The sequence below is a fragment of the Andrena cerasifolii genome, chromosome 6, assembly GCF_050908995.1.
Source record: "Andrena cerasifolii isolate SP2316 chromosome 6, iyAndCera1_principal, whole genome shotgun sequence".
Classification (NCBI taxonomy): Eukaryota; Metazoa; Arthropoda; class Insecta; order Hymenoptera; family Andrenidae; genus Andrena; species Andrena cerasifolii.
In genome coordinates, this window is record NC_135123.1 from 2,884,131 (window position 1) to 2,911,581 (window position 27,451).

General features: G+C 40.2%; 1 protein-coding gene and 1 long non-coding RNA gene across 3 annotated transcripts in view; one reads left to right on the forward strand and one right to left on the reverse strand.

Moving 5' to 3' along the window:
• The window catches only part of LOC143369805 (uncharacterized), a 190,178-nt gene that overhangs the window by 3,005 nt on the left and 159,722 nt on the right, over positions 1–27,451 (forward strand). The window lies entirely within an intron of this gene.
• On the reverse strand, positions 17,274–18,410 carry LOC143370029 (uncharacterized). The gene is made up of 2 exons (XM_076814625.1): positions 17,999–18,410; positions 17,274–17,667 (listed from the first exon to the last, which is right to left on the reverse strand). Exons 1-2 carry the CDS (start codon positions 18,408–18,410, stop codon positions 17,486–17,488), a joined length of 594 nt encoding a protein of 197 aa, XP_076670740.1. The 3' UTR covers positions 17,274–17,485.

Consider the following 27,451-nt stretch of genomic DNA (forward strand, 5'->3'; position numbering starts at 1 on the left):
GAATATTCGTCCCATAATCAAAAGACCCCCCGTGGTGTCTCTCCGAAGTTATGGCTTTCAACCCTCGAAGGGGTTGGAGTACCTATTAAGAAGTGAGAAATCTTCGAATTCCTCATTTCTCATCAGATCTGTGTGAAAGTGACGTCAATGGATTCCTGGCGTTCCGTCGATTAAAATCATACCAAACATCGTGCAAATCGGACTATTTTGACACAAGCTATTTGTATTCCTTAATAAAAATTTCTTCATTTCTTTATCAATCAGCAACTCTACAGACCCATACAACGGAGAAGCATTGTACAACTTCGTTTATGATGTAACGAATCTCTGTTATCTTATAAGTCCCTAAGAAATATTTACGGACATGGGTTTATATTAACTTTTTCAACATTTGCAATTTTTTCAATTGTATACCCGGGATACTCTGTGTATAGAGATACACTTTCATTTGTCATTTTGAACACTTCCTTTGAGGGGGTAGACACGTCACGTGACCTGGCCGATTTGGCAGGTCGGTATTACAGCAGTTTTTTTCTGGACAGAAATGGTAATACCAATAGATACGCGGCTGCCTGGTGCACGAGAGAGGGAGCTGTTTGCAATTTCCGTATTCTATTCTGAATAAGAAAATAAATCCTAAGCTGTTGCGTTGTATTTACTTGTAAAAATTTAAACGGAAAGTCTGCTGGTAGTGCAAACGTAGAAAATTCATTGTACATTTTAATTACTTGAAATGTGCTTATGCTACAAGATTCTACGTTGGCAGTAAGGAATTAAAAGTGAAAAGAAAAAATAGATGAGGGAATGTCCCCAGAAAACGAAATTGGCGAAACTTCCGAAAACCGGTCAAACCCGATTGGGCTGAAATTTTGCAAATAGCTTCATTTTGCATAAAAATAACGTTTGCGAGAAGGATTTTTGGCGACTCGAAAATTTTTTTTTTACCATTTCAATGTCATTCTCTATCTTACCGACAGAGTCGAGAATAGGATACAACAGTTATTCAAACATTCTCTTTATTATTCTCGAGTCACGGGCCCAGCGACCGCGACTGTCAACACCCACAAGATAGGTGTGATAAAAAATAAAACAGCGCCTTCTCATCCTGATCCAGGACCTTCGATTCGTACATGTGTTTAAAAAATCCTGTACGCAAAATTTGAGTCAAATTTAATAAGGAGAATGCATTGAAGCTTGGCCCCGTGTAAACTCACATCGGTTCGCTACCATGCTTTACGCGCCCGCGAGCGGGCGCGCGCCCCCCGCCCCAAACTAACCCAAAACCAATACTAATACCCAGTATCAAGCTGATATCTCTTTCTAAGTTGATCTCTGTTTTATAGATTTTAGGAGATTAATAAGGAGAATGCACTGAATAACTGTTGAATCCGATTCTCCGCTCTGTCGGTAAGATAGAGAATGACATTGAAATGGTAAAAAAAAAATTTTCGAGTCGCCAAAAATCCTTCTCGCAAACGTTATTTTTATGCAAAATGAAGCTATTTGCAAAATTTCAGCCCAATCGGGTTTGACCGGTTTTCGGAAGTATAGCCAATGCTTGAAACACATTATGCTTCGCGCACCCACCGCTTGAAAATCGGAGGGCGCTCGAAAACCAGTGGGTGTTTCAGAATATCGGTACTTCAGATCGGTGACACTGGAGATAATAGAGTGAAAGGTCTATTCTATACTTGGTTTGTGGTGTCACCACCCAAACTATGTTACCGACCCATAATTTCAGGACTGAATTTAGCGGCCTCTGCTCATGAACTGCGTCCATTTCAGGAACTACTCCGAAATGCGTTGCAATGATGAAAGGTGTATGCGTGCTTGCACACGTGTGACTTGCTTAGAGCAAGTGTTTGACCAGACGGCAGGCTTTCGCTACGTTACGCTTGGCTCGGTTTGTCAACGACTCACGCAGGTTTCGCATTTTTATTCGTACTTTACACGTAGCAGAATACTTAATTAAAAATATTATATATTGTCGCTGTTACTGACATACCCACAAATCTCTGGACTTCGCGCATGTCTAAAAATCATTGAAAACAACGAATCGAAACGTTTTTCTAAAATTTATATTCCTAGTTTTCGGGACCTGAACAGATTTTGCAATAGTTTGATTATTACTTAAAAACAGAAGATTAGTATTTAAAATTCAACGTTTCGTTACAAATTGAATGGCTCTTTCCTTATTAACTATTGAATGGATTTAGAAATTGTAAAAAAACATCAACGATGCAAGCAGAGTTCGGCATTATCCAAATAATTTCGAATAAGAATTGCGAAACGAACTAAGTTATTCTAAAATAACGAATGATTTATTATTCGAATAAATTTGTATTCGTTATTTGTTATACGAGGGCACCATGGTCCATGAGGCAAAGAGAACGCTTTTCGAATCTAGCACGGGGTACCGGCGGAACATCCTATCGGTGCGCGTATACGCCGCCACGCGGGTGCGTGCCATGCGAAACCCTCATTTGCAAATTTATTCGAATACAATTTTCTCGTTATTCTCAAATAACTTTTTGTAATTCAAATTTTTTTCGAAGATATTCGAATATAAATTTATTAGAATTATGCTCAACTCTGTCTGTTGGTATGCACTTTACCAATATTTAAGCCGCTCAGAATTTCAGAATCTTCGTTTCTCAGATGCATTTGTATCGAAGCTTCTGTTTGCAACACGGGGTGGAAGAAAGGAGTGGGAACTATGTGCCGGGGTGTGTGAAGAAGTCTTTCCTTGTGTAAATAAAAAATCGTCGAGTTTATTCGTGTTCTTAGAGGTTATAGTCATATTATAATATCCCGTGTTCGCGACGCGGTATTCGCGGCCGTATAAATGGTCTAAATTCTAAACGTATGCTAGTTGCATACCGATAAGAGTACAATATATATACATAAACCTATATACAGATAAGAGTATTATGCAGTCTTGGATCCTGATTAAACAAAGAATTCATCACACGTATCGTACATTGGCGAGAACTACATATGTATATCAGAAGATTCGAATCAGTTTTTAGATTAATACTTCTCGTCAGGGGAATATCTAAGATCTTTAAAATAGGGAGATGGCCCGTACACGAGGTCCGTTTGTCCATGGTGGAGGCGTGCATACAAAGGTTTTATCGAGGAATAGACCGCAACATCTTAACGATTAGTCGTTGGTGTCTGCGCTGGCCGAAGCATAGCTGGATGCTGAATTCTCGTCATCCGTTGATATTGCGCTGCTGGTTGACTGCGCCATCGCGTTCCCTGAACTGCTCGCCATGGACTTGCTGGAACTGCTCGCCGTGGACTTGCTGGAACTGCTCGCCAATCCTCCGGAAGTGTTTGAATTCGCGTTGAAAATAGCACTGGACAGACCACCAGTGCCTGATTTGATTGCCCCGACGATGGATGAGTCCGACGTTTCAGCACTGACGTTGTCTACGAAATGAAATGGAAAAGCTTCATTATGATTTGGTGATTGGTGTTGGTCTGAAGAGTGTAGATGATCGCGAGACAGTTGGAAGCTAGTTGCTTTTGGCGAGTCAAATAGTTTGCCTAAGCGTAAGCTACAATGAACATGTGCGGAATCTGATGATTTAAAGAAGTGGGAACATCTCACGCAGCTTACACTCCAAACATGAAGCATAATGAAGGAATAGGAGAGAGTTAATAATGATAAGTACCTTGTCGGTAAGCACTTGATCCATCGGAGCCATCGGTCAAGCTGCCACTAGACGCGCCAGCAGTAGGTACAGCATCAGCTTTCACATTAGAACTAAAGTCTCCATTCGATCCGTCATGTCCTTCTTGACCTGATCCAGAAGAACCACTACCACCGAAGTTAATTCCAGTATTGCTTGCGATTCCTCCAAAACCACCGACTCTACTGCTTCCAGCATTGACATCAGCTATAGTCTTAGAGTTTTCCCCTGGGACCCGACTGTTGTTTGCTGACCCAGAGCTTCTAAACGTACTTGGCCCAGCTCCACGCCCAGCATTGGTGGCTGCAAATGGAACGAGGACCCATTGTCCCGGTTGTCCGGACTGTTCTGGCACAGTGGTTTGACTTGGGAAAGGGTTTGCTTTGCTGTGGATAGCAGCGATTACACTGAGAGTATAGTTTGTTAGAAACTGCCACAGGTCTGGAGAACCCGCGTTCGTAACTCCGGTGCTGGTGGCATTTCCATTGCCGTTTATTTGGGTGGCTCCACCGTAGAACTGATACATTTCATCGACTGAAAATTAGGGAAATTGTTGTTCAAATTCAATATCCGTAGTGTCAGACGATAACTACGCTTACGTAGATTGTAAATCAATTTTACTTTCTGAATTCACACCATCCGTTCACCCGGTAGGATGGCTGAAAGTCACGGACTGATCGCTCTAACTCAACGTAACACTGCACGATTCGTGGCGCGAATATTTACAAACAAAAATTTTTTTTTAAATGTTCAATAACTGTACTTTAATAACATATGCAATACGTTTGAATAGCAAACGACATATTTCTTCTAGAAGAAATTAACTATTAAAAACACTTAAAATATACTCTTTTAAAGTAGAAAACCCCGTTTAAGTTGAAAATCTAAGAATTGCCGAAAGGAAGGACAATTTCTCTATTTCGTCGCGTTCTATTTCCTTTTCAATTTCGCTGGAAAACGAAATGGATACTCACAAGGCTTGGCGGACGAGCTTTCGACGAGTAGAAGTACCAGCACTGGCACGAGACACTTGAACAACCTCATGTTTCCGTACATTCTGTCCTCCTGTCAGCAGAAGACACACTGTATAACTTCTTCTCCTGTTAATCGCCGACGCTGCAAATGGACAAGCGAAACTCCGTGGTCGAAGATTCAAGAAGGACTGATGCTCCTGGAACGGGACACGAATTTATATACGAGACACCGGCGGATTTTATGACGGGTAGCAACTACCTACCCGTCGCTCCAGGTTACTCGTCGATTGTGCATTGTGCAAAAGAATTTAACTGTTTTTCTGGCTCGTGACATTCAATAGACGCTTCGTATAGATTTTTGTGCGCTGAATACGAATCTGCAAACCGTTTCGCGTCATCACCTTCAGTTTTCGAGAAATTCGATGTTGAAAAAAGGCTAATTTTCAAGTTTGAAGATTTTTCGTGTTGAAACAGTAACAGTTATTCGATTTCTTGCTACGTCAAATTATTCTATGAATCCTCTCGAATAAAATGATTTGGTTCTGATGGATCTCGTTTTATCTTGCGAAATCCCAACTCAGAAATGAATACGTACATTCGTCTTACTGTAAAGCACAGAGGTGGTTCCGTGATGTTGCGAGGGTGTATGGTTGCAAACGGCACTGGAAATCTCGTTTTTATAGATGGCATTTTAGATAAATATAAACTTTTCCATACTTCAAAATACTGTTTAAGAGAAAGAGCTACCAAATTTCGATTATTGGAAAATTATTATTTCCCGTAAGACAATGATCCCAGGTATTCGACCAGAATTTTACAAGAGTGGTTATTGTATGGTACACCGCATGTGTTACATACACTAAATTACGTATTTAAAAACTGAAGACCTAACTTCGAAGGACATACTAAAACATAAGATTTTAGATGTATGTAATATAACCGAAAAACTGGTACACGGAGTGCGACAACTTATGAAAAGCGTAATTGAAGCCAAAGGCGGTCCAACTTAATATTAATATTAAATAAGGTGCGTATAACTAATGCCGTTCGAATTTTTTCTGGCCCTGTTTCACTACATCTTTGCGTTGAATGTTCTATAATTTATATAAATATTATCCGATTCACTTCAAATTTGGCTCTTAAGGGGAGGTTCTGGTCTAAATGTCGATTTTTCTTTTATTCCATTTTTCGAATGTTCAACCTTTTAGGAAAACGGGTTTGAAAGGATTTGTTGAAATTCGTAAAATTCCCGAAGTTATAGGCATTTGAGTCGCGGCAAATACATGGGCAACAACCGTCCACTCCGGCGCTCACGTAAAACTTCAAATGCGTTTTTCTCGAAACAGTGTTCTCAAAACGGTGGGACCTGTATCTTCAAAAGTTATTATCCGATTTGACTGAAACTTGTTTTATTTTGAAGATTATTCTTTTGGCTAGGGGGGGGGGCTAAAAAAATTACAATAAATTAAAATTTTTATAATTTTCAAAGGCGTTGGTAGGACGAAAAATACAGGGAAAAGTGATTTCATACTTGAAGTGTCGTTATTTTCTAAAAAAATATCATTTTTGTAATTTTCTCTAGTTCCTCCCCACCGATTTGGATGAATTTTTTGACGCCTTGAATTTAACGACTCCCCAGTGCCGTCTGCACTGATTAATTATAAAACAAAAAATATATTACTATAATTTAAGACATACTTAATGCAACGCAACAAGTCCCATTAAATTATATACAGTAGTTTTCCTTTAATTAATTCCTAAATATCACCTATTTTTTTGGGCTCTAGACCAGAACCTCCCCTTAAGGGGGTATTCTGGTCTGATGAGGCGTTTTCGTCGCGTTATTTCGGAATTTTTTTACAAGGAACCCATAAATTTGACCATTACTCAGTTTATTGTTACATGCTTATTGATATTTAAACTATCTTTACAATTTATGTCAATAGAGAAAAGTGAAAATCAAACGCAGTTGACTGCCTCAAAGGAATCGTGGAAAAAACATGGGATCACTGCGGCCATCGTTCTGGTGATCTGAAACAAAAAATGTAAAGAGATTATATGTATGCCTTTGGCTATAGTCGGCACCAGAATGATATAAAAATATTGAAAATTAAACAAATGGCAAAGGTTTGAAAATTAAGTTTTGATTTTCGCACTTTTTTCAACTTTAAAGGTCTGTGAAAGTTTAAAAACAAAATATTTTTTCATAATTCTTGCAGGGGCGATAGCCAAAGGCATAGAAATAAAGGATCTCTTTACATTTTTTGTTTCAGATCACCAGATCGAGCTTAATCATGGCCGCAGTGACCACTTTTTTACCGATTACTTTACAGCAGTCAACTGCGATTGATTTTCATTTTTCTCTATTGACAAAATTTGTAATGATTGTTTAAATATCAATAAGCATGTAGCAATAAACTGAATAATAATAAAAACGATGGGTTCTATGTAAAAAAAATCCGAAATAACGAGAAGGAAACGCCTCGTCAGACCAGGATACCCCCTTAAGTCTAACATGTATATTTTTATTGTTTACAGTTTTAATAGCGAACGTTCGAATACTTTCGTGAGCCACTGTACCTAAATGCACGCCAATGCATGGGAGAATACCCCTCAAGAGTGTGTACATTGTATACCGATACCAGGATTTCATGTAGTACAAGGTTCCCTCTTTCAAATAATTTATATTTTTCACATTATTATGTAAAGTAGAGACAATAATATGAATGTAATTGTTGTTTTCTTCAAATTAATAATCATACATTGGAAACGCCGTTCCTCGAAGAGGGGGCACCTTCCCTCTGTGAATTCATTGAGGGGCGGAGAAACGCTCTCCCTCTTGACAAAGTTCGAAAGAAAAATATGTACCGCTTCCGCTTTCTAGAAATTAATTTGGCTGATCGGCCAAAGCGTCTCACCCGGGTCACGGTTTATGACCGTATTGTCCTGCGAGTTGGCGCGTCGGTTCACAACGGTACTCGAGGGTCCGACCGATGTCATCGTAGGTATGTGCTAGCCATAGGCATATGTATATTTGTGGGCGGACCGTAAGCTGAAGGGGGTGGTAAGGTTCGCGATAAAGTGGCGAATACGCGTAAGATGGGTAACTCAGAGGTTATACATGCCGGATGCATTTGAAGCTATCCGACGCACCCCTACCTGAACCTCTGCCTTTTCCCCTCCAATGCTACGTTTCCCTCGCCGATAGTTCCAGCTTACGCTCCGTCTATACCTATATATGTGTATTGTACTACCCACCGACAGAGCAATTGTATACGGATTAACTCAGGCCGAAGAATGCCTAAAATTCTTAATGACGGCATCACCATTTTTAATTGCCCTGTAAACCTGGCAAACCGATGTTGTCGCAACGGTTTTGAGAAAGCAGGTATGAAATTACCGATCGTAACGAATGAATTTTCGCTTCTCTCTGCGCCCGCTTTTGTTCCCACGTACGGTGGGCCTCAATCCTAGGAAATAGAAGAAAAATGCAATATCCTATTTTTTCCAACTACAATTCCGAATCTTATCAGACAGCAGCGCTGTCCAAGGCAGTGTACGCGTACCACACTAGTAGGCTGTTACAACATATACCTCGCGAATATTGTGTGGGGACGAAGCGTGTGGAAGGGGAAGCAAGCGTGTGAGGGGCCGCACCGCAGGACAGCGCTGCTATATGTAAAGTAGGATAACATGGATACAAGTTTACAAATATTTCTGCACTTCCCATGTTATATTTATTAAAATCTTCTCGTTTTATTGGAATTCTTGACGTTAATTTTTCAAGAATGGACGTCATTTTTTTTTTATATAACGTCAAACCTTCGTATCAGTTGTATATTCACACTTTGTTTCATGAACTTTCTTAATAATATTCGGTATTTTGAGTGGGAAGAATTGGTTGTAGAATGTTTCCCCTATTTCTTGGAATTCAGCTGCACGGTGCGAAATAAATTATTGATAACAAGTAATTACTCCATTACACTGTTCAACAGAATTTAAGATTTTTCGGACTTGCAACGTTCACTTACCGTTTAGATTTCTGTGCGCTGAATGCGAACACAGAAACCGTTTTTCGCTATCACCCTCTGTTTTCGAGAAAAACAATGTTGAAAAAAACTGCCAATTTTCAAATTTGAAATAAAATCATATCCCGAATAAAATCATATAAGTTATTATTGCATTAGGAGCATTTAAGTATTTTTAAAAACAGCTATCAAAGGGATATGGACACCCGAATTGCTTTAATTTTTGCAGATATCTCTCGATTTATATAAAAAAACTAGCAAATACACTCACGCTTCGCTTCGGACGTAAGAGATATTAAGGACTCCATGAAAACACATTTCACCCTTCTCTCCAACCCCTTAGGCGTTGATTGGGGCAAAATCCTGAAATTGGTTTTTAGGCATTTGTGTGGCCAATCTTTTTAAGTAAGAACTAAGTTGATATCTAATCGGACCTAACAAATATTGAGGAATCCGAGAAAATATATTTTACCCCTTTTCACCCCTTTGGGGACGAAATTTCCGAAAACTCTTCCTTAGTGGGCGCCTACGTCATGAAAACAATGTACCTTCCAAATTTCACGTTCCTAGATTAAACAATTTGAGCTGGGCGTTGATGAATCAGTCAGTCAGTCAGTCAGGACTTCTTCTTTTATATACATTTATAGACAAACGATTTGATCCACTAGCATCCCCCAACCAACCACTGTACGGGAACCCGTCACGCAGACCTCTTGCGCCGCAGAACGGTGGGCGCCATGTAAAATAAGATCTATCTGCCCCGCTTCACTATTTCTCTTATTACTCAGTCCCATTTAGTAATATCGAGATGATATTCTAGCCTAAAACCATCCCTGAGAATTGTACTACACGTTAAAAAAAAGCCGCATCGAAATTGATCTCTTAGTTTCTGAGTTATAAAGGAACAGGAAAACAGACGTTTTCATTTACAGTATTTCCTCGTTACAGGCTCGGTTTGGTGTAAGTAGACGATACGGACTTTTCGCTATCCCCACCACTTCTGTCTCACTCTTGTCCGGCGAAGGCGAGAGCGAGATGGAACGAGAGCGAGCGAGAGGCACTGAAAGCGAGCGAGGACGCTACGAAACAGACGACGCATTGATGTTTTGTCTCGCTCCGTCTTTCGGACACCTGACCCTCTGTCCTTTGCGTGCGCGATGGTCGCAAGCGCTACCGTGAGGCGAGCCTGCGTCAAGATTTTGCGAAGCGGTTTTCGTGCTCACGGTAAGCGCTTGTGACCATCGCGCACGCAGTGTTCCATCTCGCTCCCCCCTTCGGCCAGAAAGAAGCGAGAAACGAACACTCGGAATTAGGGCTCTGTTCACGATACGGGCTCAACGCCGGTCCCGATCAGCGAGCCGCTAACGAGGAAATACTGTACATACATATGTAGAGAAGGAGACTAAGGGTCAAGGAGAAAATATGATTCGGCATTTTGATTTGAAGAAATGACACGTTGAATTTGTTCTCTATTTTTGAGGATTGGGGAACATCGTCGGGATGAAAAGAGGCTCAGATCGAAGTGAAAATTCAATCCTTCTTAACGACCGGTAAGTTCGTACCTGTTTTCCCAAGACCGTTTCGACAACATCTCTGTTCTCCAGATTTCTAAAGGGCAATCAAGTTTATGGGGTCTTTAAGAATTTTAGACATTCTTCAGCCTGAGTTAAATCCGTATACAATTGCTCTGTCGATGGGTAGTAAGTACCTACGTAGGTACGTACCTACGATGCCTCTGAAGCCGCACGTACCGTTCTCAACCGCGGCGCCGCGCCGACTCGCGGGACAATACGGTCATAAACCGCGACCCTGTCGAGACACCCTGGCCGATCAGCCTAATAAATTTTTGGGAACCCGAAGTGATATTTTCCTCCGGTACTTCGTCAATGGATAGAGGGCTTCTCCTCCCCCGATGAATTCACAGAGGGAAGGTGCCCCCTATTCGAGGAACGTTGTTTTCAATGTATGTTCATTAATTATATTACAACAACAATTTTATTATTACTTTCATATTATTTGCTCTGCTTTGTACAGTAAAGGGAAAAATATAAAATAGTTGAAAGAAGAAAACATGTACTAGTCCGAGAGCCAGCGACACTTTTTGATGTCTCATTTGTTTAAAGTTGATTTATCTTTTCTTCTACTACATTTCTGCTACATGTACACAGAACGATCTCCTGTCATCCCGATAGTGGAACAACGCTTAACAGCAGCGTGTCAATTATGTAAGAAGATATTGTGCAAAATCCTTACATGTTTAAATTTGAAAAAAATTGTACTAATAATAGACACCATAAAGCCCCGAAAAATGATCTACTGCTACCTTACGGTACACTCTCGTTGCAGCAAAGGGCTATACTTCCGAATGGCCCCAGTGGCCGATCGACATGAGGTTTAATGGGAAGGGTGGGGAGGTTGTGTGGACCCTAAATCTAAAATTATTGCTTCGGGAATTTATTAGTTTCAGAGATATTAATAAAAAAACTTTTAGTATGTCTGTTGACTTATTCCGAAATAATGCAATCCACTTTTCAACTTTTTCCGGGTATTAGAATAGGTTGGGGCTAGATTAGTGCGGGGGGCGCGTATAGCATGGTAGCGAACCGATGTGAGTTTGGAGAACTTGATTCAAAATCAGAAACTTGCGAAAACTCGCTCCATCCTATTATACAGGGTGGATACCTATTACTCTATTGATAGTCAATATACTCTAGGGGGTGATTCTATGGGCCAAAATAAGACGAAAATGTAGAATATAATTTTTTAACATCGCGCTTCGTTTTCAAGAAAATTGGTTTTGAATTTCAGCTAAATACGCGTGCCTTTAGACGCCTGAGGGGCCCGCGGATGTGAGGGGAACGCGTCCAACTGTCCGTAGAACGAATCAGGGGGGGGGCAGGATGGATTCCCGTTAGTGCTACTTATACGCAGTTAAAAAAAATAGTTTGTAAAAAAATTAACAATAATTTGTTAATATTTCGGAAACTTATAAATACCCGAAATTACAATTTTAGATTTAGGGTCCACACCCCCTCCCGACCCCTCCTCTCAAACCTCGTGTCGATCGACCCCTGCCATTCGGAAGTATATCCCAGCAAAGTTGCAGTATGGTTGCAGTGCAAGATTGCGAGGTTGCACACAACTTTGCCGCAAGGGTGCAGCAATAATTCTATGTCCGCCTCCTGCAACGTTTCGGGCAGTAGGGCTAAAAAAATTTCAAACCTCAATACAGTAATCTGGGGTGCGTGTTGTAAACCGAAAAAGCGGAGCGCGCGGCTCGATTACCTGGGCCAGGAAATTCCCAATAGCTCTTTGCGATGTTAATTCGAAAGTGACCGTCCTTAAAATTTTCGGAGCTCGGGCATCAATGCTGTCCAGCGGTCGCTGGCAGCTCTCCGCTTGGCCGGTGCATGGTTGTAGTGGAATGCGTCCGCGAGGCGCTGTTGCCATTTTACAAGTTTGCGCGAGCGCGGGATGCAGGATAAAACGCTGACCCTGTATATATATGCAGGACGCGGACATAGAATTATTGCTGCACCCTTGCGGTATATATATATGTGTGTGTGTGTGTGTGTGTCTTTTCTTCCCCCAAGGGGATTGTGCAACAGTGCGCAGCCCCCGCCAGAGGGGGAGATGAAACATATATACAACGTATGCACAATCAAGCTCGCAGGGTGAATGGGAAGAGTGGGGAAAGTCATAACAAAAACCCCTGTAACAATTTCAGAATTAAAAAAAACAAAACTAATAAACTAAAGCTTATAATCTAGAGACTTACAACTAGAGCTATGTATAAAGAAGCCCTGATGGGACGCGATGAGTTGGGCAGAAGTCCAATGGACGTGCCGGGGCGGAGGAGCAACAGTCTGCGATCTATGAGGCTGCGGAGATTTTAACTACTGTCAGATAACCACCAGTAGGGTAAAGGACCCAATTACTGACACTTTAAGCTTTGATTCTGACATTATCTTATAGTTTTGTACTTATAGACTAAAAGTATATGTTGTTCTTGTTATTTATTATTGTTTAATATGTTTACTTGATGAAAAAAAATTGGTGGATCTTAAAACTTCGATTTTTATGTATAAATTCATCAATTTCAAAAATTTATTCCGGGATCTATTACTGACACCCTTAAAATGAATTTGACTGAATTACTGACACCCCAATTACTGCCAGCTCACCTAATACTGTTTATCTCATTTTATGGTTATGTCGTCTCATGTACATGAACAACTACTGCTATGACAGTAATGTAATGGTTTTAAGAAAAATATATAAAAAAAAAATTTATGTTAAACGATTTTTTTAAAAATGTAGTAAAAACTAAATTAAAAAGCAAGTAAAAAATAAAAAATAATTCTTTCCTTGTACTTCAATTTTGATGGTGTTAATATCACTTTAAATAAAAGCGTCGGGCACGATATTTCATAACAGGATAGAAATCACTTTAATACTTCAACTTCTGGTTGCACATGGTGCCCCATGATTTTATTTAAAGTGATATTAACACCATCTAAATTGAAGTACAAGAAAATAATTAGTTTTTAGTGCATTTTAATTTAGTTTTAACTACATTTTTAATAAAATCGTTTAACATAAATTTTTGTTATATATATTTTAATTTTCTAGTTTTTAGTGTTTGTGGATTTACATTTCACAGCTTAGACTTCTTTACAAAAATCTTGTATTGCTGTATACAGTTTAACAGTTTGCTTAAACGTTGTAGTGCTACAGTCACTAAAAGATTATTCTTTTCTTGTACCACAATTTCGATGGTGATATACTACGAACGCCTGCAAAGTTTTAGTTTTACTATTCGTACATACGTGACGGATCATTTCACGATAAATTGTGTATTTTCGGTAATCGCGATGCGACTAGCGTCCCGAACGCAGCGGCTTTTTGTCGTTTTCGTAAAGAACGCGAGTGGCTGATTTCAAGTCATTTGGATTTGCGGGTATGGGTTATATTTATTGATGAATGGGTAAATTTTTCACCCGCTCGGGGTTAATTTTTTTTTAAATATTGGATTGTCATCCAAACTACCCACGCCTGCAATTTTTCAAGACAATTAGATAGTTGGAAGTGGGTTAAATTTGAGTTGCCAGATCTGAACCATACAAACATACAAACAAACATACAAACAAACATACAAACAAACATACAAACGAACATACAAACAAACATACAAACAAACATACAAACGAACATACAAACGAACATACAAACGAACATACAAACGAACATACAAACGAACATACAAACGCACATACAAACGAACATACAAACGCACATACAAACGAACATACAAACGAACATACAAACGAACATACAAACGAACATACAAACAAACATACAAACAAACATACAAACAAACATACAAACAAACTAACATACAAACAAACATACAAACAAACATACAAACAAACATACAAACAAACATACAAACAAACAAACAAACAAACATACAAACAAACAAACATACAAACAAACATACATATAAACACACATGCGAACAAACATACATACAAACACACATGCGAACAAACAAACAAACAAACAAACATACAAACAAACATACATATAAACACACATGCGAACAAACATACATACAAACACACATGCGAACAAACAAACAGAGGATCGAAGCTGAATAAAATCGTTTAAAAAATGTTTCCAACAAAAGTTGCTTGTTTTCTAACGTAGATTACGAATATAATTGGTTCCACCCCCGCATTAAATACAAGGAGAGATGAGTGCGAACCGAAGGTGTGAAATAGTTAAAAGAGGCAAGACAGGTAGCTGAAAAACAAAGTCGCATCAAGTTCTATATAATATGTAGGGGAAACTGGGGTAAAACGGAAGGGGTGGGTAAAACGGAACACCAATGTTTCTGTTAGATAAGAGCTGCGAATGAGTTGGTATCGCGTGACATGGAACCAAAGGGTCCTCATAGCATTTTGTGATAGACCATAGACCCCTGCACGCGTTATTTTTCCAATAAGAGAGTTGGAAAAATTTCCGGTATCGACGTTTCAATATTGCGTTGGACTTTCGACCACTTTTCGGTACTTGTTTCAGAATATCGGTACTTCAGAACGGTGACTCTGAAGACAATAGACTGAAAGGTCTATTCTACAGGGTGTCCGCGGGAAGACTGAACAGCAGGATATCTCCTAATGTATTGGAGATAAAAAAAATATATAAAATATGGCGTTGCACGGTTCGAGGGGGCAAATTTATTAGCGCAGACGATTTTTTTTTCGATTATTATTTTAAAAGATACGATGGTCAAGTTCGGTTTTTCAAATGGAACTATTTTTTTTGAAGAGGTGAGTTGATTGTGCGTTCCAAGACAAATTCAATAAGCATTAATGTGTACACTTGATTTCCACTGGTTTTTGAGACATCGCGCTTGCAAATTTACTGATTTTCACGGGTGGCCTTGCCTGTTGAAACAGATAACTACCTGCCAAAGGTCTACGCCAGGAATGGTAGGCCCAAAGGCTGGACAATTCTTTCCGCCAGAAATGCTACTAAGGTAGGTACATCTACGGTATCGAGAAGCGCACCGTTACTTGTATTTCGCACTTGCTTCTACGTTCGGATGGCCGGTTCTTTTGGGAGGGATGCAAGCCCGATTGGTTAGGTTAGGAGGTGTGAAAGTTGCTAGACCAAATTTCTAAACTATAGGGAGCAGAGTATATTAGAACCAATCAGATTTGCATCCCTCCCAAAAGAACCGGCCATCCGAGCGTAGATGCAAGTGCGAAATAAAAGACTATTGAAGTTGAAAATTGAGTCTGAATGAGGAAATTGAGTAAATGTTATGACGTTTTGACACATTAACATTAGTAAGTAGCATTTCTGACGGAAAATAATTGTCCAGCCTTTGGGCCTGCCATTACTAACCCAGGCCTTTGGCAGGTAGGTATCTGTTTCAACAGTCAAGGCCACCCGTGACGCCAGCAAGACCGTCCCCGGTCCTTGCTATTTCAGCGGGTTTTCTTCCAGTGAAAATCAGTAATTTTGCAAGCGCAATATCTTAAAAACCAGTGGAAATCAAGTGCATACATTAATGCTTATTGAATTTGTCTTGGAACCCACTATCAACTCACCTCTTCAAAAAAAATAGTTCCATTTAAAAAACCGAACTTGATCATCGTATCTTTTAAAATAATAATCGAAAAAAAAATTGTCTGCGCTAATAAATTGCCCCCCTCGAACCATGCAACGCCATTTTTTTTATTTTTTTATCTCCAATACATTAGGAGATATCCAGCTGTTCAGTCTTCCCGCGGACACCCTGTATACCTGGTCTATGGTGTCACCACCCAAACTATGTTACCGACCCATAATTTCAGGACTCAATTTAGCGGCCTCTGCTCATGAACTGCGACCAACTCAGGAACTACTCCGAAATGCGTTGCAATGATGAAAGGTGTATGCGTGCTTGCACACGTGTGACTTGCTTAGAGCAAGTGTTTGACCAGACGGTAGGCTTTCGCTACGTTACGCTTTGGCTCGGTTTGTCAACGACTCACGCAGGTTTCGCATTTTTATTCGTACTTTACACGTAGCAGAATACTTAATTAAAAATATTATATATTGACGCTGTTACTGACATACCCATAAATCTCTGGACTTCGCGCATGTCTAAAAATCATTGAAAACAACGAATCGAAACGTTTTTCTAAAATTTATATTCCTAGTTTTCGGGACCTGAACAGATTTTGCAATAGTTTGTTTATTACTGGAAAACAGAAGATTAGTAGTTAAAATTCTAAATTTCGTTTCAAATTGATTAGCTCTTTCCTTATTAAATATTGAATGGATTTAGAAATTGTAAAAAAAACATCTACGATGCAAGCAGAGTTGGGCATTATCCAAATAATTTCGAATAAGATTTGTGAAAAAAAACTAAGTTATTCTAAAATAACGAATGATTTATGATTCGAATAAATTTGTATTCGTTACTTGTTATACGAGGGCACCATGGTCCATGAGGCAAAGAGAACGTTTTTCGAATCTACCACGGGGTACCGGGCGGAACATCCTATCGGTGCGCGTGTACGCCGCTACGCGGGTGCGTGCCATGCGAAACCCTCATTTAAAAATTTAATCGAATAAAATTTTCTCGTTATTCTCAAATAACTTTTTGTAATTCAAATTTTTTTCGAAGATATTCGAATATAAATTTATTAGAATTATGCTCAACTCTGTCTGTTGGTATGCACTTTACCAATATTTAAGCCGCTCAGAATTTCAGAATCTTCGTTTCTCAGATGCATTTGTATCGAAGCTTCTGTTTGCAACACGGGGTGGAAGAAAGGAGTGGGAACTATGTGCCGGGGTGTGTGAAGAAGTCTTTCCTTGTGTAGATAAAAAATCGTCGAGTTTATTCGTGTTCTTAGAGGTTATAGTCATATTATAATATCCCGTGTTCGCGACGCGGTATTCGCAGCCGATAAATGGTCTAAATTCTAAACGTATGCTAGTTGTATACCGAAAAGAGTACAATATATATACATATATCTATACACAGATGAGAGTATTATGCAGTCTTGGATCCTGATTAAACAAAGAATACATCACACGTATCGTACATTGGCAAGAACTACATATGTATATCAGAAGATTCGAATCAGTTTTTAGATTAATACGCCTTGTCAGGGGAATATCTAAGATCTTTAAAATAAGGAGATGGCCCGTACACGAGGTCCTTTTGTCAATGGTGGAGGCGTGAATACAAAGGTTTTATCGAGGAATAGACCGCAACATCTTAACGATTAGACGTTGGTGTCTGCGCTGGCCGAAGCATAGCTGGATGCTGAATTCTTGTCATCCGTTGATATTGCGCTGCTGGTTGGCTGCTAGCCGTGGACTTGCTGGAACTGCTCGCCAATCCTCCGGAAGTGTTTGAATTAGCGTTGAAAATAGCACTGGACAGACCACCAGACGAGTCTGAAAAAGGGAGAGCGATCATTTAATTAGGATCAGGCCTGATTTGATTGCCTCGACGATGGATGAGTCCGACGTTTCAGCACTGACGTTGTCAACAAAATGAAATGGAAAAGCTTCATTATGATTTGGTGATTGGTGCTGGTCTGAAGAGTGTAGATGATCGCGAGACAGTTGGAAGCTAGTTGCTTTTGGCGAGTGAAATAGTTTGCCTAAGCGTAAGCTACAATGAACATGTGCGGAATCTGATGATTTAAAGAAGTGGGAACATCTCACGCAGCTTACACTCCAAACATGAAGCATAATGAAGGAATAGGAGAGAGTTAATAAGTACCTTGTCGGTAAGCACTTGATCCATCGGAGCCATCGGTCCAGCTGCCACTAGACGCGTCAGTAGTAGGTACAGCATCAGCATTCGCATTAGAACTAAACTCTCTATTCGATGCATCATATCCTTCTTGACCTGATCCAGAAGAACCACTACCACCGAAGTTAATTCCAGTATTGCCTGCGATTCCTCCAAACCCATCGTCTCTGCTGCTTCCAGCATTGACATCAGCTATGCTCGTAGAGTTTTCCCCTGGGGCCTGAGTGGTGTATGCTGACCCAGAGCCACTAAGTGTACTTGGCCCAGCTCCACCCCCAGCATTGGTGGCTTCAAATGGAACGAGGACCCATTGTCCCGGTTGTTCGGACTGTTCTGGCACAGCGCCTTGACTTGGGGAATGGTTTGGTTTGCTCTGCATACCATCGATTACACTGAGAGTATAGTTTGTTAGAAACTGCCACAGGTCTGGAGAACCCGTGTTCGTAACTCCGGTGCTGGTGGCAGTTCCATTTCCGTTTATTTGGGTGGCTCCATGGTTGAAAATATTCATTGTACCGTTCACAGGTGGCGGGGCACTCGTGGGATCGTGTTGTTTCTGCTTGAAGTCACACGTACGATGCAGTATATTGTTTTTGTCGTGAAAGATCATAAACCGGTGCATCAAACCTACACAGAACCACACATTTATTTTTCAACAAGAAGGAAAGGAACAAATTGAAAATTCGAGTTAAGGGGGTTTCTACTTTGGACGGCTGGGAAGTTCTATTTTTTGGCGACAACTTGAAATTAGCTTAGTTAACAATAGTGAGGACTATATAAGCGGCTAATTGTAAGGTAAACTTTGAACGCGTTTTTCTCAAAACGATGTTTTAGTAAACCTCTTCCACAATTATGAAAAAAGTAATGGCGCGATTGCCTTGAAACTTGGAACATATGGATAAAAACATATAGTTGTCGTCTGAACTACTATACACCTAGGATGACAATTTCTATTTATTTCGGTGGTTGAAAGAGTAGAAATTTGGTAAAAATCGCATTACTTTGGAATGAACCGCCGCCATTTGGAAAATTGTTGTTCAAATCCGATATATACGTAGATTGTAAATTAATATAACTTTCTGAATTCAGATCATCCGTTCACCCGGTTGGATGGCAAAAAGTGAGGGGCACAAGGACCGAACACTCTCTAACTCAACGTAACACTGCACGATTCGTGGCCCGAATATTCACAAACAAAAAATGCTTTTTAAAAGATCAATAAATCTACTTTAATAGAGAACAATATATATCTTCTAGAAAAAATTATTAAAAACACCTAAAATACACGCTCCCAAAGTAGATAAACCCCTAAGTTGGAAATCGAGAAATAGCCGAAAGGCAGGACAATTTCTCCATTCCTTCTCAATATCGCTGGAAAACGAAATGGATACTCACACCACGTGGCGGACGAGCCTTCGACAAGTAGAAGTACCAGCACTGGCACGAGACATTTGAACAACCTCATGTTTCCGTGCACTCTGTCGTCCAGTCAGCAGAAGACACACTATATAACTTCTTCTCTTGTTAATCGCCGACGCTGCAAATGGACTATCGAAACTCCGTGGTCGAAGATTCAAGAAGGACTGATGCTCCTGGAACGGGACACGAATTTATATACGAGACACCGGCGGATTTTATGACGGTCAGCAACTACCTACCCGTCGCTCCAGGTTACTCGTCGATTGTGCATTGTGCAAAAGAATTTAACTGTTTTTCGGGCTTGTGACATTCATTAGCCGCTTCGTATAGATTATCTGCAAACTCTTTCACGTCATTGTCTTCAGTTTCAAATCCCGATGCGATGGATTCTAATTTTTTCATTAATTATTCTCTAATTTCTCTTTCTATATTCTCAGTAGAATAAAATCTCGAAAATTATTAATTTTTACAGCATTTTTGCAGCTAGCTAATATACAATGTTGGTCTTCTGCCTTTTTTCATACTCCTTTCTAGGATGGACTCTTTAAAATTCACGTCACAATGAACAGTTACAGAATCGGGGATTTCCGTTTCAGGTAAGCGAGCCGCCCGCTCCGCTATTACGGTCGACCCACCACCTTCTCGTGGTTTCCATCGTGCAGAGGCACAATTTTCTTAAATAATCGACGGGCAAATAAGCAGATAGTGTTCCTCGGATTATGGATAAATATTCGAGACCGGGAAATTCTCCATGATCCGAGGCAGTGGTTAGCACTAAATAGATTCATCTTTGGCAGGGCCTTCGCCCGGACCATCTGACCAGAAGACTGAGCGACGTAAACCGGGAGTGAGTGACATAGCGCACCAGCGTGTGACCCTTGATCGAAAGCGACTTGAGTTATCCAGTACAGAATATATGAAAATTTTCATATTTTTCATTACAGCTTGATCAGAGTAGTGCCGATGGATTGGTGAGTTTATGTCGACGACAATAAGCCCAAACACGAAGCAATTGGGTCTATTTTTTTCTGTACTGGGTATTTTACCTGATCCAACGGTTTAATTGCTTTCAGCAATCAACGGGTGGCCTACCTGGGACCGCAAGTCCTCGCTCGCAGCGAGGAAGCAAAACTGTGGTGTGGGTAGGTCTTTCCGGATAATCCGGGGCCAAAAGCATTTCAATAATCCGAGGAAGAGTGTATGTATGAACCTGATTAACACGAAAAGAGTGTCCTTGACCAAAAACGGGGTAGTAAAACTCTTCTGTAGGTATAATTGATATTATTGAGACTGGTACGAGACCTGTCGATATTGTTTTCAAACCTCATTACAGTAATCCGGAGTGCGAGTGGTAACCCGACCGTAATAGCGGAGCGGGCGACTCGCTTACCTCAGACGGAAATCACCGATTCTTTTAACTGTTCATTGTGAGGTGAATTTTAAAGTGTCCATTCTAGAAAGGAACTTATTTTGTAAGTAGCATTTCAAAGATTTATTTCTGTTTATGTATAAAAAAAGCAGAAGAGCAACATTAGCCATCTGCGAAAATGCTTTGTATTTACAACAGTTTTATTAACAGTGTTCAAGTTTTTATTCTACTGAGAATATAGAGAGAGAAGTTAGAGAATAATTAATGAAAAAAATAGAATCCATCGCATCGGGATTTGAACCATGGTGAAATGAATTCTCGGCGGAGAGCGCCGAGCCAGGCAGCGCGTACGGCACACGGACAGTAGGTAGGGCACGCTTGTAGTGGTGCGGTACCAGCCGGAAGGGGATCGCATCTTTAGCAGTAAATCAAGCTTCGAAAATGCTTTAAAATAACGAATAAATCTTGTGAAATGATACGTAAAAAAATTTAGCATGTATTAAAGTTGTAACTGAAACTATAATTTATACGATAGAAAAAACCGCACTTAATTTTTTCTTCGTTAATTTGAATGAAACGATCAAATATTTTAAGCGGATATGAGAGTGAAAATGATGACTTCCTTACTAGCAAAAGAGAAAACAAGACGTTAAAGAAAATGCTATGATTGTAATATTTAAGTTATTAACATAACAACATATAACGTTTTAGATAATATAAGCATCATAGAAAGTAATAACGATCGGAATTCATTAAGTCTGTTTATTTATTAATTGAGTGACAGTGATTGGTACAAGCGTTTCAAGCCTTTTGGTATTACTGGCAAAGCAGTAGTTGCTCGTGTACATGAGACGACATAACCATAAAATGAGATAAACAGTATTAGGTGAGCTGGTAGTAATTGGAGTGTCAGTAAATCAGTCAAATACATTTTAAGGGTGTCAGTAATAGATCCCGGAATAAATTTTTGAAATTGATGAATTTATACATAAAAATCGAAGTTTTAAGATCCACCAAATTTTTTTCATCAAGTAAACATATTAAACAATAATAAATAACAAGAACAACATATACTTTTAGTCTATAAGTACAAAACTATAAGATAATGTCAGAATCAAAGCTTAAAGTGTCAGTAATTGGGTCCTTTACCCTACTGGTGGTTATCCGACGGTAGCGAAAATCTCCGCAGCCTCATAGATCGCAGACTGTTGCTCCTCCGCCCCGGCACGCCCATTGGACTTCTGCCCAACTCATCGTGTCCCATCAGGGCTTCTTTATACATAGCTCTAGTTGTAAGTCTCTAGATTATAAACTTCAGTTTGTTAGTTTTCTTTTTTTTATTCTGAAATTGTTACAGGGGTTTTTGTTATGACTTTCCCCACTCTTCCCATTCACCCTGCGAGCTTGATTGTGCATACGTTATATATATATTTCATCTCCCCCTCTGGCGCGGGCAGCGCACTGTTGTGTATGTATTTATCTATGTGGGTTCATAACCGAGTGTTTGTCCGGAAGTCTTGATGGCTATCGAGCAACCGAGCACTTATGCTGAGTATCTGGTTTTTTTTTCTTAAGTTTATTGAGCTCTACTTTATTCCTTAATTGCCCATATGTTTTTCAATAAAGTTCATGATAATACAAAACTGGTTGTATTTGCGGCAGTAGAGTCTTCGCTGACGACGCTACGGGTCGGCAGTTCGATACACCCCTTGGGGGAAGATCAGAATTTTCTTTGAAAAAAATATATATATATATACCGTTAATTTATATTTTTGGCCCTACATAGAGTTATTGCTGCACCCTTGCGGCAAAGTTGCGTGCAACATCGTAATCTTGAACTGCAACCATTCTGCAACTTTGCTGGAATATACTTCCGAATGTCCCCAGTGGTCGATCGATACGAGGTTTGAGGGGAGGGGTCGAGAGGGGGTGTGGACCCTAAATCTAAAATTGTAACTTCGGGAATTTATTAGTCTCCGAAATATTAACAAATTATTGTTAATTTTTTTTAAAAACTATTTTTTTTAACTGCGTGTAAGTAGCCCTACCGGGGATCCATCCTGCCTCCCCCCCCCCTGCTTCGTTCTACGCACAGTTGGACGCGTTCCCCTCACATCCGCGGGCTCCTCAGGAGTCTAAATGGCACGCGTATTTAGCTGAAATTCAAAGCCAATTTTCTTGAAAACGAAGCGCGATATTAAAAAATTGTATTCTATATTTTCGTCTTATTTTGGCCCATGGAATCACCCCCCTCTAGTATATTGACTATCAATAGAGTAAAAGGTATCCACCCTGTATAATAGGATGGAGCGAGTTTCCGCAAGTTTCTGATTCAAATCTCCAAACTCACATCGGTTCGCTACCATGCTATACGCGACCCCCGCACTAATCTAGCCCCAACCTATTCTAATACCCGGAAAAAGTTGAAAAGTGGATTACATTATTTCGGAATAAGTCAACAGATATACTAAAAGTTTTTTTTATTAATATCTCTGAAACTAATAAATTCCCGAAGCAATAATTTTAGATTTAGGGTCCACACAGCCTTCCCACCCTTCCCATTAAACCTCATGTTGATCGGCCACTGGGGCCATTCGGAAGTATAGCCCTTTGCTTCAACGAGAGTGTACCGTAAGGTAGCAGTAGATCATTTTTCGGGGCTTTATGGTGTCTATTATTAGTACAATTTTTTTCAAATTTAAACATGTAAGGATTTTGCACAATATCTTCTTACATAATTGACACGCTGCTGTTAAGCGTTGTTCCACTATCGGGATGACAGGAGATCGTTCTGTGCACATGTAGCAGAAATGTAGTAGAAGAAAAGATAAATAAACATTAAACAAATGGGACATCAAAAAGTGTCGCTGGCTCCCGGACTAGTACAGGTATTCTTCTTTCAACTATTTTATATTTTTCCCTTTACTGTACAAAGCAGAGAAAATAATATGAAAGTAATAATAAAATTGTTGTTGTAATATAATTAATGAACATACATTGAAAACGCCGTTCCTCGAATAGGGGGCACCTTCCCTTTGTGAATTCATCGGGGGAGGAGAAGCCCTCCATCCGTTGACGAAGTACCGGAGGAAAATATCACTTCGGGTTCCCAAAAATTTATTAGGCTGATCGGCCAGGGTGTCTCGACAGGGTCGCGGTTTATGACCGTATTGTCCCGTGAGTCGGCGCGGCCCCGCGGTTGAGAACGGTACGTGCGGCTTCGAAGGCATCGTAGGTACGTACCTATGTAGGTACTTACGACCCATCGACAGAGCAATTTATACGGATTTAACTCAGACTGAAGAATGTCTAAAATTCTTAAAGGCCCCATAAACTTGATTGCCCTTTAGAAATTTGGAGAACAGAGATGTTGTCGAAACGGTCTTGGGAAAACAGGTAAGAACTTACCGGTCGTTAAGAGGGATTGAATTTTCACTTCGATCTGAGCCTCTTTTCGTCCCGACGATGTTCCCCAATCCTCAAAAATAGAGAATAAATTCAACGTGTCATTTCTTCAAATCAAAATGCCGAATCATATTTTCTCCTAGACCCTTAGTCTCCTTCTCTACATATGTATGTACAGTATTTCCTCGTTAGCGGCTCGCTGGTCGGGACCGGCGTTGAGCCCGTATTGTGAACAGAGCCATAATTCCGAGTGTTCGTTTCTCGCATCTTTCTGGACGAAGGGGGGAGCGAGATGGTCACAAGCGCTTACCGTGACCACGAAAACCGCTTCGCAAAATCTTGACGCAGGCCCGGCTCACGGTAAGCGCTTGCGACCTTCGCGCACACAAAGGACAGAGTGTCAGGTGTCCGAAGGACGGAGCGAGACAAAACATCAACGCGGCGTCTGTTTCGTCCTCGCTCTCTTTCAGTGCCTCTCGCTCGCTCTCGCCTTCGCCGGGCAAGAGTGAGACAGAAGTGGCGGGGATAGCGAAAAGTCCGTATCGTCTACTTACACCAAACCGAGCCTGTAACGGGGAAATACTGTAAATGAAAACGTCTGTTTTCCTGTTCCCTTATAACTCAGAAACTAAGAGCTCAATTTCGATGCGGCTTTTTTTTTTTAACGTGTAGTACAATTCTCAGGGATGGTTTTAGGCTAGAATATCATCTCGATATTACTAAATGGGACTGAGTAATAAGAGAAATAGTGAAGCGGGGCAGATAGATCTTATTTTACATGGCGCCCACCGTTCTCCGGCGCAAGAGGTCTGCGTGACGGGTTCCCGTACAGTGGTTGGGTGGGGGATGCTAGTGGATCAAATCGTTTGTCTATAAATGTATATAAAAGAAGAAGTCCTGACTGACTGACTGACTGATTCATCAACGCCCAGCTCAAATTGTTTAATCTAGGAACGTGAAATTTGGAAGGTACATTGATTTCATGACGTAGGCGCCCACTAAGAGTTTCCGGAAATTTCGTCCCCAAAGGGGTGAAAAGGGGTAAAATATATTTTCTCGGATTCCTTAATATTTGTTAGGTCCGATTAGATATCAACTTGGTTCTTACTTACAAAGATTGGCCACACAAATGCCTAAAAACCAATTTCAGGATTTTGCACCAATCAACGCCTAAGGGGGTGGAGAGAAGGGTGAAATGTGTTTTCATGGAGTCCTTAATATCTCTTACGTCCGAAGCGAAGCGTGAGTGTATTTGCTAGTTTTTTTATATAAATCGAGAGATATCTGCAAAAATTAAAGCAATTCGGGTGTCCATATCCCTTTGATAGCTGTTTTTAAAAATACTTAAATGCTCCTAATGCAATAATAACTTATATGATTTTATTCGGGATATGATTTTATTTCAAATTTGAAAATTGGAATTTTTTTTCAACATTGATTTTCTCGAAAACAGAGGGTGATGGCGAAAAACGGTTTCTGTGTTCGTATTCAGCGCACAGAAATCTAAACGATAACTGAACGTTGCAAGTCCGAAAAATCTTAAATTCTGTTGAACGGTGTAATGGAGTAATTACTTGTTATCAATAATTTATGTCGCACCGTGCAGCTGAATTCCAAGAAATAGGGGAAACATTCTACAACCAATTCTTCGCACTCAAAATACCGAATATTATTAAAAAAGTTCATGAAACAAAGTGTGAATATACAACTGATACGAAGGTTTGACGTTATATAAAAAAAAAAATGACGTCCATTCTTGAAAAATTAACGTCAAGAATTCCAATAAAACGAGAAGATTTTGATAAATATAACATGGAAAGTGCAGAAATATTTGTAAACTTGTATCCATGTTATCCTGCTTTACATATGCCAGCGCTGTCCTGCGGTGGGGCCCCTCACACGCTTGCTTCCCCACACAGTATTCGCGAGGTATATGTAGTAACAGCCTACTAGTGTGGCACGCGTACACTGTCTTGGACAGCGCTGCTGTCTGATAAGATTCGGAATTGTAGTTGGAAAAAATAGGATATTGCATTTTTCCTCTATTTCCTGGGATTGAGGCCCACCGTACGTGGGGACAAAAGCGGGCGTAGAACGAAGCGAAAATTCATTCGTTACAATCGGTAATTTCATACCTGCTTTCTCAAAACCGTTGCGACAACATCGGTTTGCCAGGTTTAAAGGGCAATTAAAAATGGTGATGCCGTCATTAAGAATTTTAAGGATTCTTCGGCCTGAGTTAATCCGTATACAATTGCTCTGTCGGTGGGTAGTACAATACACATATATAGGTATAGACGGAGCGTAGGCTGGGACTATCGGCGAGGGAAACGTAGCATTGGAGGGAAAAAGGCAGAGGTTCAGGTAGGGGTGCGTCGGATAGCTTCAAATGCATCCGGCATGTATAACCTCTGAGTTACCCATCTTACGCGTATTCGCCACTTTACCGCGAACCTTACCACCCCCTTCAGCTTACGGTCCGCCCACAAATATACATATGCCTATGGCTAGCACATACCTACGATGGCATCGGTTCGGACCCTCGAGTACCGTTGTGAACCGACGCGCCAACTCGCAGGACAATACGGTCATAAACCGTGACCCGGGCGAGACGCTTTGGCCGATCAGCCAAATTAATTTCTAGAAAGCGGAAGCGGTACATATTTTCCTTTCGTACTTTGTCAAGAGGGACAGCGATTCTCCGCCCCTCAATGAATTCACAGTGGGAAGGTCCCCCTCTTCGAGGAACGGCGTTTCCAATCAATATTTATTAATTATAAGAAAACAACAATTACATTCATATTATTTTCTCTACTTTACATAATAATGTGAAAAATATAAATTATTTGAAAGAGGGAACCTTGTACTACATGAAATCCTGGTATCGGTATACAATGTACGTACTCTTGAGGGGTCTTCTCCCATGCATTGGCGTGCATTTAGGTACAGTGGCTCACGAAAGTATTCGAACGTTCGCTATTAAAACTGTAAACAATAAAAATATACATGTTAGACTTAAGGGGGTATTCTGGTCTGACGAGGCGTTTCCTTCGCGTTATTTCGGATAATTTTTACATAGAACCCATCGATTTTATTATTACTCAGTTTATTGCTACATGCTTATTGATATTTAAAGAATCATTACAAATTTTGTCAGTAGAGAAAAATGAAAATCAATCGCAGTTGACTGCTTTAAAGTAATCGTGAAAAAAGGGGGTCACTGCGGC

Bases quoted from the DNA above. Each gene is read 5' to 3' on its own strand.
- LOC143370029 (XM_076814625.1), bottom strand. From the start codon at position 18,410: ATGCAGAGCAAACCAAACCATTCCCCAAGTCAAGGCGCTGTGCCAGAA. The intron at 17,668-17,998 runs GTACTTATTAAC...TCCCTTTTTCAG, and splicing joins ATCAAGTGCTTACCGACAAG to ACTCGTCTGGTGGTCTGTCC.